This window comes from Erpetoichthys calabaricus, chromosome 8, assembly GCF_900747795.2.
Source record: "Erpetoichthys calabaricus chromosome 8, fErpCal1.3, whole genome shotgun sequence".
Taxonomy (NCBI): domain Eukaryota; kingdom Metazoa; phylum Chordata; class Cladistia; order Polypteriformes; family Polypteridae; genus Erpetoichthys; species Erpetoichthys calabaricus.
Genome location: NC_041401.2, coordinates 98313575 through 98333930, shown reverse-complemented (window position 1 = coordinate 98333930; position 20356 = coordinate 98313575). Strand labels below are relative to the sequence as shown.

General features: G+C 35.3%; 1 protein-coding gene across 5 annotated transcripts in view; it reads right to left on the bottom strand.

Annotated features, from left to right (window-relative positions):
• Window positions 1-20356, bottom strand: part of LOC114656568 (general transcription factor II-I-like) — a 174241-nt gene that overhangs the window by 80278 nt on the left and 73607 nt on the right. For all 5 annotated transcript variants that reach the window (XR_007935624.1, XM_051930782.1, XM_051930781.1 and 2 more), the window contains exons 5-9: window positions 14669-14852; window positions 14547-14575; window positions 14174-14228; window positions 7826-7872; window positions 5123-5197 (exon numbers count right to left, since the gene is read on the bottom strand). Coding sequence is in view for 4 of the 5 variants with exons in the window: in XM_051930782.1 (XP_051786742.1) it covers window positions 5123-5197; window positions 7826-7872; window positions 14174-14228; window positions 14547-14575; window positions 14669-14852 (390 nt within the window). In the remaining variant the exon portion in view is untranslated. The remainder of the gene's footprint in view (window positions 1-5122; window positions 5198-7825; window positions 7873-14173; window positions 14229-14546; window positions 14576-14668; window positions 14853-20356) is intronic.

The window sequence follows — 20356 nt, the reverse complement described above, 5'->3', positions numbered from 1 at the left end:
ATGAGGTCCGTACAGGAAAGGCTTTTGACGCGTTTTGTCGTGGCTGAGGTAGTGTGTGCTTGAAACTGTATACCGATAATTCTCTTTCCGATCAGCTGCTGCTGTGATTCCCCACTCAGATACAGTAATATAAATACTCCGAGTGGTGCAGTGAGAGTAATATGGAAAAAGATGATCCGCTGTGGCAACCCTTAACGGGAGCAGCTGAAAGAAGAAGAAGATGCATTGAATAACGCTAAAGCAGTTATGGTATTTGGAATACTATGGCTATTCCCTGGACCATTATATTGCTACAGGTTAATTACAATCAGATGTATTACGCTAATAAACAATAAGCAGTTAATTTAAGTGTATTTATAAAGCCGCTTCAGGAATGTGGGTCTAAGAAAGAAAGGGTAACCACACAGGAACAGTAGCACTGCTTTGATGCAGGGTGCCGCCAGTCTGCAAAACCGAGCAGAGAAATTGCGTACGCCAAGGTATGAGGTACCATGGAAATGTGCGTGGCTTTACGGCAAGTTTAGGTTTTATACATTGCGATTTGAGCGTGGAAACGTTCGTACGCAACATTTCTGTACGTACACACCGTTTATACCTGAGGCCCAAGGAGAAGGTTGAACTACTGGATTTGCTCCGGGAACTAAAAAGTTATGCTGCAGTAGCGCACCACTATGGCATTAATGAAAGTACCGCACGCTACATAAAGAAGAATGAAGCAGCAATATGGAGTACCAAATCTGTAAGTTTCTGTGATAGTGCCAAAAAGATAACAATCGTAAGGAATAAAAATATTGTCAGGATGAAATTTGCCTTGGCATAGTAGATCACTGACTGCAGGAAGAACATCACCCCTTGGACGTTAACATCATCCGTGAGAAAGCGCGGAAACTGTAGTAGCAGTTCACTACAGGAGACAATGTAGCAACTTCCCATCACAATGTTCCTGAAACATATAAAGAAAAGCCAGCACGAAACCCCACCAGAAGACGACCCGCCCAAAGACATGACACCTCCTGAAGTGCCTGAAAAAGAGGCGCCACCTGAGGAGTTTTAAATCCTCTGCATTGTACTGCACTGCTACTTCATCATCATCATCATCATCAATACCATTCATCATTGGTGAGTACCCGTACATTTTATTGTATTTTAATTAAATGAAATGGTTATGCATTTACTCTACTTATAACAAAGAAAACAACAGCGCATACCAAAGAAAACGCGCTTGCATGAATTACAGTATGTATAGCGGTAACATCGGTATTTTACATTCTAGCACTGCGGGAGACATAGCAATACAGTACTGTACAGTATACGGGTTTACCTTTACTTTCTGTTTTTAGGTAATGTATTAAGGTAATTTTTTAGGTAATGTATTAATGTATTAAGCAGAGTTTGCAACGAAATTAAAGTGCTTTGGGGGGCATACTGTATTTAGGGTTTAAACTATAAAAATAGGCATTTAAAAGGCATTTTTTAACCACATCCAAAAGTTGCGGCTTTTCGCAATTCTTGGGTGCTCTAGGAATGTAACCCCCGCGAATTTTGGGGGTGTACTGTACTTCAAAATTCAACACAAGCCCACAACCTAAAGACATTAAACATTTTTGATGCCCAAAGGACTGAGGTTACTTGGCACACAATAGACACGATGACCACTGGATTGGGCTTACTTGGCACTTAAGACACATTAATCAACATAAATTCTGGACACAAATGAAGCAAGGAGCCCTTGCAAACATTTCATCCAGAAATGGCCAAATCTTTCAGAATAAATCCTTTATTTTTTCATTGTCAATAACTATTTCAATCTGTTACGAGAAATAATGTCACTAGTGCCAGGTATTCATAAAGTCCTGGATCAGAACATACTAATTTGTGGATATGGCACACATGACATTAAAATAAATACTCTGAAAAATTATAAATCTCAATAACAATAGGGTTGAGAATGTCAATGGAAGCCAGTGACAAAGTATTTGAACAATCAGAAATGATTTCTATCAACTCTGAACCAATGTTCACTTCATCATAGTTCAGCAACAGCCAATCATGTCGATCAACAGAGGTGTGATCTCCATCATTGAACTGAACTAATTCAGATATGGACAATCTGGACACCTAATGGTCACAACACCAATGACCCTTCACAATGGGTCTCTAATTATTGTCATTACCATCACTGTTCTGATGTTTGGGCTCTGATAAATCCGGTGAAGAGTAGTCATCTGTTGAGTAACAATCTAGCTTCAAATAACTGTCTGAATATTCCTCATCATTGGAGGTTTTTTCTAGAACTGCATTCAACAACCTTTCAGCAAATGACTGATCAAGGTGAGATCCTTAACACACTTTAAAATCAGTGCAAATTCATTTTATAACTCCTACAACTAAACTATAATTAAATAATAATACAATATTAAGTCTAAATTAGCATATGCAGCCCTAAGTTTGGGGTGTTCATAAGAAATGTAATGATTAACTTCATAAAAGTTAAACAAAAATAGTTGTTCCAGACATAAAAATATGTGCTTCAATTTAAATGTCTAAAGTCTAAGTATTTTTGACTGTATCAGGGATTTGTCATTTTACACCCACTGATAGAGGTCCATAGAGAGCCAGACCCCTAGTAAAGTGTCAAAAAAAAATACCAAACATATTCATAACCACTGACCTCACTGCCCAGTGAGTCTAAAATGATACCTCACATGCTTATGTTTGAAATTTGCCAGTTTTAATTGGAAGTGTCTCTTAGAGGACATCGGTAAAGAATCAAACATCAGAAATATTATATTCACGATCAGCACCCTCAAAAGAGCATAAAATGGCATTCCACATGCCTATATTACTGATCTCTATTTTTTTTGTTAGTTTTGTGAAAAAGAGTAAATTTGACCCCTGGCATGCATAACTTCAAGATCAGTATTGCTAAAGACACCTATTGGTTTACTCTTTATTATAAGGGTGTCATTTCCAGCAAAACATATGGTCTAGGGGGCTAAAACTAAGGGGGAACCCCAAAATGCTTGACATCTTGCATAACCAGACATTAGGATGAGTCAAATGATATACAGTGGGGGAAATAATTAATTGATCTCCTGCTAAATTTGTAAGTTTGCTTACTTACAAAGAAATGAAAAGTCTCTACTTTTTATGGTAGTTTCATTTTAATGGACAGACAGAATATTAACCAAAAATCCAGAAAAAAACACATTACATAAAAGTTATAAATTGATTTGCATGTCAGTGAGTGAAATAAGTATTTGATCCCCTACAACCCAGCCAGAATTCTGGCTCCCACAGATTGGCTGTATGCCCATTTGGTACACAGATCACAATCAATCAACCAATCAATTACAGATGGAGTTCCAGTCCGAGAGCGATTGATGGTCATTTTATATTTCTTCCATTTCTGAATAATCGCACCAACAGTTGTTACCTTCTCACCAAGCTTCTTGCTGATGGTCTTGTAGCACATTCCAGGCTTGTGCAGGTCTACAATCTTGTCCCTGATGTCCTTTGACAGCTCTTTGGTCTCACCCATAGTGGTGGAGAGGTTGGAATGGAAGAGATTGATTCTGTGGACAGGTGTGCTTTATACACATTACGAGTTGAGATCAGTCTCACCCATAGTGGTGGAGAGGTTGGAATGGAAGAGATTGATTCTGTGGACAGGTGTGCTTTATACACATTACGAGTTGAGATCAGGAGTATCTCTTCATTTCTTTTTAAGTCAGCAAACTTACAAATTCAGCAGGGATCAAATAATTATTTCCGCCACTGTATGTATTTGGGGGGTTTTCTCAGACCACTGAAGAAGTAGGTGCTGGACAAAATAACTGAAGTGATTCCAAAACATTCATAAGTAATTCTTATGAACACAATAACATAAATACAGGGTGAGTTAAAATTATGTTAACATTTGAATGGCAGAAACAATTTATTCACAAATCATACTTCATATGTGCAAGATGATTTACAGGAATGTCTCAACCTGTTCGCCATCATGTTCAACACATGTACCATATGTAACACATAAATTGTCCACAAAAATTGCATAGAAGTATTTAGTGTTAACATAATTTTGACTCACCGTGTACATGCTTAAAAGTGAGTCTTGAGCATGACCCAAAACATATCAAAGTTTTGCACTGCCTGCAAGAATTTCACAGGAATGTTATCCCACTATCCTTGTACAAGTACTATGTGAATGAAATTTGTACTGCCTCAAGACTATTGCTAGAACACATCAAATTACAATGCAGACTAAACTACAATTGCTGCCAAATTTAAAAAAAAAGAAAACCAGATGCGAGGATGAAAACTAGTAGTTTCTTAACATGTCTACTTTTGCCTGTACTTTACCCATAAAAGCAATTCACTAAAATCAACACAATTTTGTTTACATTTCTTACAGTACAATGAACTAATGATATCACGAAGTGGTAGTTAGAAGTTAAGAGAAACAACAGAATGCGCAAAATGCAACTATAATGTCTGAAAACAATTGCATTAATAGAAACTTTATAAGCACATATTTTATACAGTGACTAGAGATTGATTAATTCAGGTAACAAGTGTTAACTGCAATAATTATCTGAATATTTGTACGCTGAAGTTGTTTGAAGACATCATGTTGGAGCAGTTAGTAACAATTTTTTTTTTTTTTTTTTTTTTTTATAAACACAAATGCAGATGAAGTCTGATTGTCTAGGGTCTTGCCTTCACATGTCGTATACAAGCAGCCCATCTACAAATCAAATACATGTGTTTTGCTAAATTATGTAAAGAAAAAGATTGCTAAAAACACAATGTTTTCAAACCTACATAATCCAAGTTAACACCAGATTAAAATAAATTATGTCTACTTCTACATTATAAAGCAGACTCTTCTGTGTTGAAAAAAAAACACAAAATTATTTATGTGTCTAATGCTGAAGCCCAAAACAGTAATTCTCCAAATAAACAAACTCAAAATTTAAGCAATAGACTAAAACTGCCATTAACCAAACTCACAAAAGGTTGGGACATGAGGAGTTTTTTTCCTCCAAATTGCAATGTGAAGTTATAATATAATATTACATCATAATAGGACTGTTAATTAACCAGAGGAGTAGACACTAACCTGTTATTGGGAACTGGATGAAGTTTGATTCTTCTGTTTCTTCTTTTATTGTAACTGAAGATATTTCCATTGAACCTAAATTAAGAAACAAGTCACAAATATTTGCATTCAACATTACATAAAATTGTCAAATGTAATTGTATAAGTCTTGCTAAATTACTTAGAATACTAATTACCTATGAAATAGAGTGAACAGGGGCAGACCAATGGACATACAACAGAGTCACATTAACCATTAAGATAAGATGGGGCACAAGAGTCAATAGAACTCCAGATACAAGCATGTTAAAGGAGCAAAATATTTGACAACAGTTTTAACTAATTAGATATTCAAGTTTTGAAGTTCTAAATGGAAATGGGCTCAAGGAGTGGTTTAGAAAAAAATGGAGATTAACATAAGCCCTTGCACCATCTCTTCCATTTTGATAAATGTGTGCTGTCAATATCTCTTTTTGTCAAAATACACATTTTGTTAGTTGAACCAGAACTTATTACAAATCATGACGTTAAATGTAAATTCAGAACTCTAGGCATATTTTGGTATCTGATAAAATTACGAGATATACTGAGGTGTGTCTATTAAATAACTAGACTGATTAAATAACTCACCTTTATTTATATGTATTACAAATTTAATGCTTCTCCCCTTCAATATACTCCCCATTTGAACTAATACATTGCTGCAGTCTTGTTTTCCACTGGTCGAAGGCATGGAGAAAATCAATTTCTGTCAGTTGTTTTAACACATCCGCCTTTTTCTTCTTACAGCATCAACTGACTCAAAACGTGTCCCTTTAAGCACTGATTTAACTTTTGGGAAAAGATAAAAGTCGTACGGTGCTAAATCGGGCAAATATGCTGGATGTTCAAGTGTAGTAATGTGCTTGTCGGTCAAAAACTGCTTTACAGAAAGTGCTGTGTGAGCAGGCGTATTGTCCTGGTGAAGAATGAAACCATTTTCCCACAGTTGCAGCCGTTTTTTTTTCTGACTTTTTCTCTCAGCTTTATCAAAACTTCCTTATAATAATGCTGGTTAACTGTTGTGCCTTCTGGAACCCATTCTTCCAAAATTACACCCTTGATATCGAAAAACACAATGAGCATGGCTTTGAATTTTGACTTGCTTTGACAAGCTTTTTTCATTCTTGGTGATGACGGTGTTTTCCAGTGCGTTGACTGTCTTTTGGTTTCAGGATCATACTGGAAGATCCATGTTTCGTCACAATTGATTACTTTATGAAACAGGTTTGGATCTGCATCAAGTTGCTGCAGAATGTCAACACAACATTCCTTGCGACATTCTTTTTGCACTGGTGTGAGAACCCTTGGGACCATCTTTGCACAACTTTTAAACTTAGCATTTTTTCAGCACACTACAGAAAACACAACCAAACTAAATGGCGACTCACAATCAACTGAACGTCATAGAGTGTTGCTGCTTGTCATGCAGGTTCAGACATGTTCAAGGTTACCACGCATGCAGTTATAGCCGGTTCTGACTACTTTGTTTACTAGGTAGAATCACAGTCTCGGTATTTAATAGACGTATTCCCTCAAAAATAATTTCTTCAACTGATGCTTTGTGACTTAGAGAGGCACAGTAGATTGACATATAGATATGATAGTTTTGTATGTGTTAGTCAGCATTTTAACGGACTGGACTGCAACAAGAAAAACAACATTTCCAAAATAAAAGATCATCTGTACTGTTAGATAGACTATGTTTAAGTGCAGACCTTTCCAGGATTATGGGAGGAGTGGTGTAATGAGAAGGAGACCAACAAGTGGCTTAACGGAGTGAACTACAATGTGTGTTGGGGAAGCTAATGAAAGTTGCTCTAGGACCCTTAGAATGATTGGGTGGAAATTCAGACTGCATCTCTAAATTTAAAGAGTGAGTACTCAATTGCAGAGAGCTACCACTCCCCACCCCACCTATACCCCCCCCCCCCCCCCCCATCTTCCCTTGGAATTAATCACATATGTATGTATGTACATCTATACAGTAGTGTATCAAAACTAAATGTACCAATAAGTTGAGGAAAACTGCACTAAATATAAGTGCTTCTTGATATAAAAAGAACAGTGACTGGGAGAGTGATAGTGAAAGAGACAGACAGAGGGAAAGAGAGTGCATGAGTGCTTAAAGCAAGGGAGCTTTAATAAATAAAAAAGGGCACCACAGACCTGAAAAATTAATTTTAAATACAATCATGTAAGACATCTTTTGTATCATTGGTCCTAATTGTATATGTAAAATGACTTTATGGATAAAAAAATATGTTGTTGTGCAAAGATAAAGTCAGTTGTGGCAGACAAATTGTTACTTCTAGCTGTGGCAGTTTATGGATGTAATTGATTTTTTGCACTGTCCTCTTTGTTTCTCTTCCTCACAGCTATAGAAAGCAAGTAAGACTCTGATCCCCTAAACGTTAGACCCTGAAATGTAATGCTTGGTGTAATAAAAAGTAGTGGGGCCTATAGCAATTAATTTGATCAGTAATTAACATCACTAGAATTATAAGAGAAATAAGACATTCAAGACATTAACTTCTTTCATCCTAAAGTACTAAAAGTTGATAAAACCCAAGTACAAAGCAATGCATATTTACAGTTCCTCAAAACACCCATATAATAAAATTTTAATGAAAAATTATTCTTTGCATTCAAACCTATGATAAACAACTTCTGTAATATACAAACCTTCCTCTTCTTCTTCAGCTTCTGCCTTCACTTGCACAGTTTCAATGCTAAACAGAAAAAAAAATTAAAAAGCAAAGATCATACATAACTAGAAAGTCACAAACAGTCTTGACAAGAGCCTTCAGCCTAATTAAAAACTGTAAGATTTTACCATTTTATTTTAACTGTCATCGTTACAAGTCATACTGCAAAATACAGATGATAGGCACAACCTTTTGCCTATCCCTGAAGCAACTCCATGCTTTAGTATTTGAATTACTCATTTGAAAGAAGAGACAATAAATAATAAAACAGTATGAAAACACAATTCCTCAAACTCATACTGTATGGTGTAAAATTCCCAAATACCACTCATCTGGGAGGAAAACTTACAAAAATGGCTGCATGCCATATAGGGAAATATTTTTAATTACTCTGTGCTCTACTCTGTTTGGCAGAACGATAATGAGAAATCACAAAAGCACCAAAATATATCACAGCAGTAACTAATCCCACATCCACAAACTGAAAGGTATAAATTTTATGCTTACATCTCAGTCAATTAGATAGATAGATAGATAGATAGATAGATAGATAGATAGATAGATAGATAGATAGATAGATAGATAGATAGATAGATAGATAGATAGATAGATAGATAGATAGATAGATAGATAGATAGATAGATAGATAGATAGATAGATAGATAGATAGATAGATAGATAGATAGATAGATAGATAGATAGATAGATAGATAGATAGATAGATAGATAGATAGATAGATAGATAGATAGATAGATAGATAGATAGATAGATAGATAGATAGATAGATAGATAGATAGATAGATAGATAGATAGATAGATAGATAGATAGATAGATAGATAGATAGATAGATAGATAGATAGATAGATAGATAGATAGATAGATAGATAGATAGATACTTTATTAATCCCAGGGGGAAATTCACAATTAAAACTCAGGATTACTTTGCCTGGGTGGTTGCCTAATCAGGTGTTGTAGGAATGCCAAACTGTTCTTGTATTACTCTTCAGGGAAAGTTGTGCAACTATGCTGCTGCACTTTTGTGGAAGGTATGCTATTTATATGAAATTTTGCATTCATAATGATTATACAAATAATTTACTACTATGTGTTTTTAGTTAAAATTATTATAATCATCCAGCCATCGAACAATCTCCTAACCCATTTATTAGGTTCAAGGTCATGGGTATAACCTTGCAGCCATGTTACTTTTGAGACCAAAGTGAACTCTCCCAAGAAATTATTGTTGGTCATTTGATAATACCTGTATATTGTTGCTGTATTGTATTTGTGTTATTGAAAAAAATATATTGTTCCTGGATCCCTTTTAATATATAAACTAAACAATGTGATATCTCAAGCATCACAAAAGCCTACAATGTTCACATTAAAAATTAAATATTATCTATATCATCTCTCTATTATAATAAAAAAAAAATCTTGGGTTGAGACGTGATTTTCTCGCAAGACAAGGATGTGAGACTAAAAGGACAGATGCTGTACAGGCTTTTAAATGATCGACGTGCAGCACAACATGCAGATCACGCAGCACGACACAAACAGCAGCTGGCTTAAAGGACAGCTGTTGTACAGGCTATTAAGTGATCGACGCGCAGCACGACATGCAGATCATGTAGCATGGCACAAGCAGCAGCAGAAAGCAAGCTGATTGAGCATAGAGGAGGTAAAAAAATTTATTTGTTTCCCATTGTATCACTGTTTAAGAGGGGGTTTCCAAGGAGTGACCACATATCCTTCGTGTGCGTTCATCCCCCTCTTCACAATGCGAGAAGCAGAGATGGAAAGTGGCTAGCGCGTAGCGCGCCCCGGGGGGGAGGAGGAATAACTCATTCACTACAACTTTATTACTGGTAAATATCAAGAAATAAAAAATGAATGAAATGAAAATAACAATCTCTTTAAATTATATATCCGCTTAACCAAACCCGAGGGTGGGTGAGCGAAACGATCACGGAGTCGGAGCCACCTAGTAAACTACTAAAATCAAAGCGAAAACAGCCAAAAATGGGTGTCCAGGTACTTGTTTGTTATCAGTAGTTGTGTATATCTAGTTTTTGAAAACTATTGGGAAGCCTGGCTAACCATTCAGCTATTTGCTAATGGGACAACTAATGATGGCCATTTGATAGTGTAAGCCTTGCTTTCAAAGCTTTATCTTGACTGATAAAAACTCTAGATTCAAATCAAGAGAATTAAAAAATGGTATCTCCCTTTAATTGAAAGAACCTATTTTTCACACTAGGACACTGTGTGTCATAACAAGAGTTGAACTGTAGCCAAGTCACCTTAAAAGGTTAGGGACGGTCTACTGTTAGCATTTTGCTCACAACGTTAAAGAAACATATGTATAGTTGCTTTATTGAGCCATTTAGCTTTAGTACCTTCACCCATAAAAGATGGTAGATGAATCACTGATCAAAAACTAAACTGATTGTTAAAAAGTATACAAAGTATGCCTGCTATGTTACAGCCAGGGTTTTCTCCCTGGCTCACATTTATTTTGTTTGATGGTTGCTTTTGTTATTTTTGAATTATTATTCTTTATGTTTTTATATTATTTCTGTTAGATTTGTACATAATTTGTTACTTATATTTTCTCTCTTTAAATGTGCTGACATTGTCTATGCTTTGTAGGTGAAGCCCCAGGCGGCAGGGCCACCCTGCCATCCCTGCTGCTGTGTCCATCATCTAGCTTTGTATTCAGTTAGAAAGAGAAACCTAGCAGTGGAACACTGATTTTGCATTTTAAGTTTGAAAGTATTTTTATTTCTTTAGTTTTTCTGTTTTTTTTTTGTAACCTATTGTTCTGTTTTCTTGTTCTTGAATATTGGAAAGTGTATTGGGATTACGGTAGGTGTTTTGGCTTGCCTTTAAGGCAAAATTTTCACCCTTGTTTTTCTATTTTGTACTTTTTTTTGGTATTCCTTAAATAAATAATCTATAGATGGCTTGTTTTGAGTTGTTCAGACAAATCTGAGGTTTATAGTTACCCACTCCCTTGTCTCAAAGAATACTAAAGTGCTGTACATTTCTAACATTTTGAACTTTTTAAACTAGTCCCCCATTTCTGGGGACTGCATATGCTGAAGCCAACAAATGGAAGACTAGCGGTCTTCAGGTGAGCCTCTTCTGGGCTGGCCAGTAAAAGTTTTATGGTTTATTTTGGAGGCCACACACCTTTTCACCATGTCTGGAATTCCAGCTCAAAACAGCATCCTACAAAGCAGAAAAAGTTAACCAGCACTATTTGGGGAATGCAGTTTATCAGAATGAAAAATTAATTGGAAATGTCTTTTATCAAGATCACAATTGACAATAGCTGTGCTAATAATTTCAAACAGTTTTTCAATTTCAACTGAAACTTTATCAATGAGCATGAAGCAACTCTTTAAGAAAGTAAACCAGGAACAACAGAAGGAACTTTGCAAAAATTAGACTTTTAGAAGTATCAATCATATTTTAATTTAATACAAATATATAAAATGTAAAGATTAGAAATTAACTTAAATGTTAAACAGCAAAAATATTTACACAGCTATGATTTCAATCAGGAAAGGTCAGCAAACTGAGAATTTAATTGAAACTACAGATACAAATGAAACTGCTGCTTTTTATACAAAGAGAAAAAGTATTCCAGGAAAAAAATACATTTAAAAAAATAATTTTATACTTTTAAATTCAAAAGAATTAAGCATATTAAAGGACACAATCTCTCTCTAATTTGTTGACGAGTTTAAGACATATAGATTAAAGCATACTTGTTAGTACACTAAAGACAAATTTAGTCAGATGTTGTCCCTGGGGTTAAAATCAATGTCAATTGTAGAAAAAAAATGAAATATTAACTTTTAACTTTTTTCTGGTTGCATTATTATTTAATAAGAGTGAGACAACAATTAATTAAAAATATATCTTATTTGCCCATATATAACTTTCAAAAAGCAATTATATTTCTTCATGTTTCTCCTGGGTCATTTAATTCCTTGAGACTTTCACATAGCAATCCTTCTTTTCATATGCTTGCCTGTATTTTACTTCACAATCAATTCAAGTGTAAGTCATTAAATCCAAATATACTACAGCCAGAATAAATGGAAAGCATCAATAAAATCCTTAAGTTGACCTGATTTTATTATCCAAATTCAAGATTCCAGCATGCTCACATACATCAATCTTCTTTTTTAAAACACCTTTTTATATTTACACTAGCATTCATCCCATGATTCTAAAATTGCATATTTATTTTTATTCTAAACTTTCATAAAGCAAAACATGGTTTCTATTGTTTCAAAATGAAATGAATGTACCTACAAAATTTGCAGTAAGAAGACAGCACTTCTTGTGGTATTCTGAAACATGTATAGTTCAGTATCTTAATACATAATTCGCCTGCCTCTTCACTCACTCACTCACTCCCATCCGAAGCCGAATGCACAGTCGCCTTCTGCGCACTCACTGACGTCAATCCGAAGCCGAATGCGCAGTTGCCTTCTGCGCCGCTGCCCGAAAAACCTTACGAGACCGAAATCCAACCCCAACATAGTGGCAGGCGGCGGATTTAGCCTACGCATTCTACAACTGTCTTCAACAGGTACATTCATGACTTAAACATTTCAAAGTTCGTCTCACTTCCAACTTATACAAATGCCTCTAAAGAAAAAATTTGCTTCATCGCGGCAGGCGGTGGATTTAGCCTACGCATTTCGGGAATATTATTCTGAAATCCAAAATCCTTCCACCCAGGCATAGGATATTAGCCCCGATCACAGCCAACCCTCACACTCAAAATAATACGTAAGAACATATTATTATTAAGTACTTTCAGCACGCGAGTGATGTGAAGGTGCAAGTTAAAGATGGGCCACATCAAGGGAAATTACTACCAAACAGTGAGAGTGTCTTCACAAAAAATGTAGTCTACAAAGAGATTTTACAACTTTAGTTGCATACTGACAGGCCTCCAGTATACAAACAAAAAACGTTGTCATAGATAGCATGTCTTTTTTAAGTGTACAGTATTTTTTACCGTGGATAAAGTCATACATATCCCAAACCTCTTAGTTAATTATCATTACTTACATCACTTTCTTATTTATTTCTTACTTATCATTTGTTCTTCATATACTACTGACACAAACTCATGCCCGTTTCATCTTTCATTATCGAAACGGGCTTTTTGTCTAGTAAACAATATAGAGCACACCAAGCCAGGTAAACTATACAACTATTTTATGAGCAAGATAATATGAAAAACAAAAACATTAAAAGAAAGATAAATTCCAGCTTATTCATATTTGCAAATGCTATATGGTCACCAGTGTATTTTTTGTGGGGAATTTTTCTTATATCAATTAAAAAGTCAGGAATAACTAGAAATCATTCTCTTTTCAGTACATTGGTAAACAAGGCAGCAATAGGGAGATTGAGAGGATAACAACCTCAGTAAAAGAAATCTCACATTCGGTCCTGTTGGTGTATGATGGAGGAAGTTCTGAACTTTTTCATAGCAATAAAACTAGAAACAATAAAACAATGCATGAACACAAAAAAATAATAAAACAATGTGGAAGAATAGATTTTTTTTTGTTTCTGCAAGGCTTGTAGGCCTGATCGTCTTTAATTAAAAGCTAAAATTGGCTAAAGTCATGTCAAGTACCGCTACATTTAAGATACAATCCTTCTTGGAATTCGGTGCTGCTAACAAATACTAGCAATAGTGTCTCAGCAAAAATAAACAGACCAGTAATATGTCATAATGTTCCAGCTAAATAGCATAGATCAGTGCTGGGTTAGGTGGTTCATTATTTTACCTGAAGCGTAGGTTGGGTAATGTGGCTGATAAATTCCAGTTTGATTTAGGGAAATTAAGTTTTTTTTTTCTATCTTGCCATTTTGGTGACTTAATTCTGAAAACTTCTTAATGCCCACATTATTCAGTCCCAGTTATTAATGTAGATCAAACACAAGATTGCAGGAAAATCAGAGAAGTTAAGGGAAATTAACCTTTACATTACACCACTGCAATCATACATAGACAACCAGCACCACACTAATCTGGACCAAACCCTTAAGTCTGCACAACAGATGGCCTGTATACGACTCCTACTCAGCTTTGCACAAGACCAGTTGCTGATGCATGACTTCATTAGTATTTAATCAGACTGAAAATACATGTATTCTACAGTTATGTCCATGTCTGTTGCAGAAGGTTGTAATATGGATCAGATTTTCATGCAATTCCCAGAAGAAATAATAATTTTATGGAAAGGGAGTCCTTGCTATGTGATAAAAAAAAAACAACTTACTTAAATAGGGAGCTTACATCTTCCACATTGTCTGGAGTTTTCCTGGATGGCTCTCCTATAAAATATTTAAGTCCATGTTATATATAAAATATTATCTAGCAGTGTGTCTTTTTTTCTTGTTTTTAATTACTTCAATACTGTTGGAAAATGTTTCAAAAACAGCTTAGACACATTATAAATGTAACCCATTCACTACAGAAGTTGTTAAGGGTTCCAACCTAAATATTTAATTTGAATTTTCAGGATGATGGAACAATTTTATTGTATAATAAACAAATATATGCCACATTTAGGTCAATCTAAGCAATGCATGCCATATTTAATCAAAAAATAAAATAAAAATAAAACATAACATTAAGTAAGAAGAAAATACCTTTCTGTGTCCTTGTTTCCAAGAATGGCCTAAATTACAGAAATAAATTGAGCATTTAAACAAATTAAATGGTAAATGTCTTAAACAGTTACAAATCAAACTGGGTAAAAAGTCAGAAATACCTTTTAATCTCAAAGGTGATACGGGACTTATTCTTGAAGATCTGACTCAGAGTGTTATAATCGTATCCAATGGGGTCTTTAAAGCGAACACCATCTGGCAGGCCCTGAACTGAAACAGCTAGAGGATCTTTTGCAATTCTCTCATAAGGCACGGGAACTAAGCCAGGCTTCCCTAAAGCTTTACCTGTAAAGAATATTACAAAAGATGCATTAGCAATGCTGTGACATGCTACTGAATTATGGGTAGAAAAGAAAGAGTCTTTATTGAAATGTGAAGTGACTTAGGCTTATGCAGTTAACCTGTTATTTTAACAGCTCAACTACATGAAAAGAGCATTTGAAAATGATTTTGTTTTTTTCTGTATAGAATTGACTTTCACATTTTATGCAACAAAGATTGATGCCAACATTGGATGGAGAAAATTGGTTAATGCTGAGTAGGTTATACATAGCAAACCACGACACTTTGTCATTGTTGTAAACACTTTCCTTAACAGTGCTTGAGCATTTGATAAAGTACACCAAAAGCTACACACCCAATGAACACCAGAGAAAAGAGGTTTCTTGACAAGTTAAGGTAGTTTTCTGTAAATTCATTATCTGCATTACACAGTGGTTTCTATGCAAATGAATAAATGGCTGAAATGTCCCGAAGGGCAGGCATTTCATTATACAAAAGGCTTGAGGAATCGAGGGTGGCCACCAGATCTGACCCTCCCACCTGATATGCACAGCAAATGCAGAATATTTTCACACAGGAATAAATTACACTGAATTTTACAACTGTGCCAGAGCTATACCAGAGATGTGTGCATAAGTAAGTTAACTGAACCCTTACTGTAATTGTTAGTGAATATAAGATAGCCCCCTTTAATATTACACCAAAATTATCACTTAAATAGCCAGTTAGTTTTAGAAGTCACATAATTCCTTCAAAGTAGATCACCTGTCTGGGGTTTCAACTGATTGTAGCATAGATACACCTGTATCTGGAAGGTTGAACACACGTAGTGAGTCAATATCATGATCTAACCAACACAACAAAGACAAAAGAACACTTCAAGCAACTCCCTAAAAAGGTGATTGAAAAGCACAAGTCAGAGGATGGATATAAGAAAATAGCAATATTACTAAAATTAATCATTATGAAATGGAAAGAGTATGGCATAGCTGTAAATCTGTGAGAACGCTAAAAGAGTTAGAAGCTACAGTGGCTGAATTTGAGAGACTCTGTATACAACAAGTGTTGCCTGGGTGCTTCACCAGTCATAATGCAATGGGAGACTGAAAAAGACAAAAGCCAGTTATTTAAAAAAAAATGCACAACATCTCTGCTAGAATTTTCTAGACGCATATAGGCAACTCTGAAGTGAGGTAGAGGAAGATTCTATGGTCTAAGACTAAAATTTAGCTTTTTTGATCTTCTGACTAAACACCATGTTTGAACACTGAGCATTACCAAAAACACACCACTTCTACCATGGAGAAAAGAGATGGCAATATCATGCTGTGAGGATGCTTCTCCGGAGCAGGCCCTAGAAAGCTAGTAACTGAACTCCTGCAAATTGGCACTAACGTGCAACTTAAGAAATTGAGCTCCTTCTCAGTCATCAGATGTTTTTCTGATGCAAGGAATCTTGGTGTAATTTTTGATTCCTCTCTTTCTTATTTCCCCACATAAACCACATTAAGAAACTTTCCTACTTACACCACCGTAACATATCCCACATTCATCTCCTTTTCTAATGCTAAGAAATTGAATTAGTATTGAATTAGTATTTTACTCTGGTTTATTGTCTTTTATTCTGTTTAATGCTTTTGTATATCATGTATCTATCTGTTTTAGTGTTCTATTCAGGAAATATTTGCATTCAATGTTACATATACCAGCGGTTTTCTTTATGAGACTCTAAAGCACACTGAGCATGGGAAAGGCACTACATAAATAAAATGTATTATTATTATTAATATTATTATGAGGGTAGAAAGTAAAACGAATGTAGCCAAATATAAGGAAATCCTTAAGGATAACCTGATGCAGTCTGCAAGAAACCACAATCTGGTGAGAGGACAGCAAGACAACACCAAACATGAAGCCAATGATACACATTAATGGCTTAAAAACAACAATGTCAATGTCCTGGAATGGCAAGTCAGAATCCAGATCTAAGACTTATTGAGAATTTGTAGCTGGACTTGAAAAAGGCTGTTCGCTCATGATCAAGATGACAGCACTTGAACAGTTTAGCAAAGAAGAATTGCAAAAACTATAATGTTCCAGATGTGCAAAGCTGACAGAGACCTATGCACACAGGCTCAAGGCTGCCGTGGTTGCCAAAGATGAATTGACTAAATTCCTGCTTGAAGGGGGTAAATACTCCTGTGATCAGTTATTGTGTTTTTATATTTGCAATTAATTTAGACCACTTTGCAGATGTCCGTTTTCATTTTGACATTAAAGAACCTTTTTATGGTTATTGGTGTCAAAAAAACAAATTAAATCAACCATTGAATAAATACTGTATAATAAAGTGAAAACTTTCCAAAGGGCACAACATGTTTCATAGGCACTGCAACAGCATAATTAAATTATTGCATTTGACATTTGATTACACATCAATTCAGTAAAAATCTGCATATTGAAATATACAACATTAAGAGAGTGCTTGGGTGAAGTCAGGCAAAAAGTTCCTCATTAGTTTAAATGTAAATTCAAAAATTCACCAATCAAAAAAAAACTCTCCTTAAGTTAGAACAGAAAGGTGTAAACCATGTTTTGAAATTATTCTCTATCATCTAATTATACAGAACTAGCTAGGTTTCCTGTTAAAGATAAGTAAGTGAATACATATAAAAATACCTGATATTTGATATGTGTCTTGCCCTTTGTGTACCCTCATCGTTCCTCCATACCTCTTTCTCTGCTATCCTCATGTGTCTCAACCTCTCTTCCCCAGTGCTTTGTCTCTAAATTGTCTTCCCATAAAACCTGCTTTACAAACTCTATCTTCTGAGGCATCTTGCTCACCTCCTGTCCACTTATTGTCAACCACCAATGAGAGACCTGCTGTGAAAATATAATTTGTATTCTTGGAATACTTCCTGTCTTTGAAGATGGCTTTCAGCATTCTTCCTATACCTTTCCTTATTGCCCTAATAGGTCTCAACCTTTCTTGCCAAGCACTTCCTCTCTTGATCGCTGATCGATGAACCTTGCTCACCTGCCTGCTTCTTGACTACTACCAATGGTAGACAGGTACCTTTAACCCACTGTGAAAACATCACATGTATTCCTGCAAATACTTGCCATCTCAGAATGCATGTGAGGTTGCACCTTGTTTGTATTTAATGACAGAACATTGCTCAATACATTCTTTGGTTTGCTATCATTGAAATGCTCCATTTTAATTCCTTTTTTATAAAATTAAAAAAAAAATCTGTTATAATCAGGAATTAAACTTTGCATCCTCAAGGTGTCATATCATCATCCCTATCAAGAGTTCAAATTCAAGTTAAAGATTCTTTCTTTGTCACATACACAGTTATACAAGTGCAACATGTAGTGAAATTTGAGACTGTGCAGTAAGTTAACAAACAGATAATTTAAATTAAATTTAAATTAAAAAAGAAACTTAAAAGGGTAGAACTAAGGTGATACAATATATAGGGGAAAAGTATGTATCCAAAACATTACAATTTTAGACAGAATCTGAACTGTGCAAATGAAACAGAATAGTATATCTATGTACTGTAAAGCACAGTGTGCTAGTTTGCTTGTTAACATAGACATGGCAGCAGCAGAGAAACAATGAGGTAGAGTATTCATTTTGGGCTGCTGCCAAAGTCCACCGCCAACTCCTTGGTTGTGCTGACATTCAGTTGGAGGCAGTTCTTCTGACACCACAATGCCAGTATGCTATCTCATCACTGTCGGAGATAAAGCCTAACACTACTGTGTCATCAGCAAACTTGACAATAGAGTTGGAGGTGTGGCCATGCAGTCGTGAGTGTAGAGGGCTGAGTACACAGCCTTGTGGTGCTCCCATATTGAGCGTAATGATGCTGGAGGCACAACCACCAATTCTCACCACCTGTGGTCTCCCTGTGACAAAGCTAAAAAGGTGGCTGTTCAGTCCCAGACAAATTGCTGATTGTGCTATAAACAGCAAGGACAAAGCAGAACTACAGCTTGTTCCAAGCTGAAAGAGTTGTTCAGTGGTATAACAGATGACAAACTATGATTCGAGGTTTCGGTTTAATTGGGCTTGAAGAGATCCTTTTGCTTGTGTATCTTGAAACTGAAATTATAATCATTGTTAAAAGAACTTATTATGTAATAAAAAGATCTCTGTCACTTTGGTATTCTCATTATATGATAAATCAGTTCATGCCAAGATTTTAGTTATTTGGATAATTTTAATAAATAATTGTCTTTTACTAATATTAATTTCCAGACAGTGAACATAATTCAGTTGCTTTTCTACTTCCATGTGGTAATATTTTTGTGATTTTATGCTAATATTAGTCATTTTGTATTTATAGTTATATTTATTTTGGTAATTTCACTTTATTGTTGATTTGTTGGCATTTAGTGGGTCACTGAGTGGTGTTTTACTATTACTACAGTTGGAAAGAGTGGTTTGTATTTATTTCACTAAACACTTGTTGGGGTGGTTACTGGGGTTTCTATTTTTTGGGATATTTTTCTTATTATTCCAAAAAAGTTGGACAGGTGTAAGGGGGTGTTCCCTGTGATGCCTCAAGCACCAGGATATGTCAACACTTGATCAAAGAACAGGTTTGGAGGTCTTAAAATATAAAAAATATAAAATGCACTAACTTTCATAACAGTTAACCAAGTCCCCAAATGTTACATCTTGCATACATTTTATAACATGTTTCATTCTGGAATGTCAACTCCAACTTCAAAATTAACTGGAAGCAAAGTTCTACATTCCACAGTTATTTTCTTTTTGGGATTTTTTTAATAAGGAAATATTTGACATCAAAAGCAGCAAGAGGAAAATGCACTATGAACTGCATTCTGAAGTGGTCCAATAATGAGCTTTTCCATATCAAAAGGTGAATCTATTTAAAATCATGTGGAACAAACTATGGAAATGTGTTGTCTTTTATAGCTTCCATCCATAAGTGAATTAGATTCAGACTAGTGTCAAGTATAGGTCTATTCAATTGCCTCACATAAATAAATAGAAACATAAAACACAACCAATCCACTTTTAGATTTCCTTAAACAAACATGTTCACATTTCTTTAAAAGTGGGTCCTACTGAGTCAGTATTGCTTTTAGGTAGTCATAAATTTGCAAGAGGAGGTTTGTACCTGGTGGGAAAACCTCTTCTAGTCAAAGAAATGTATCAACAAAGGATTTTTATATACAGTAATCCCTCCTCCATCGCGGGGGTTGCGTTCCAGACCCCCTCGCGAAAGGTGAAAATCCACGAAGTAGAAACCATATGTTTATATGGTTATTTTTATATTGTCATGCTTGGGTCACAGATTTGCGCAGAAACACAGGAGGTTGTAGAGAGACAGGAACGTTATTCAAACACTGCAAACAAACATTTGTCTCTTTTTCCAAAGTTTAAACTGTGCTCCATGACAAGACAGAGATGACAGTTCCGTCTCACAATTAAAAGAATGCAAACATATCTTCCTCTTCAAAGG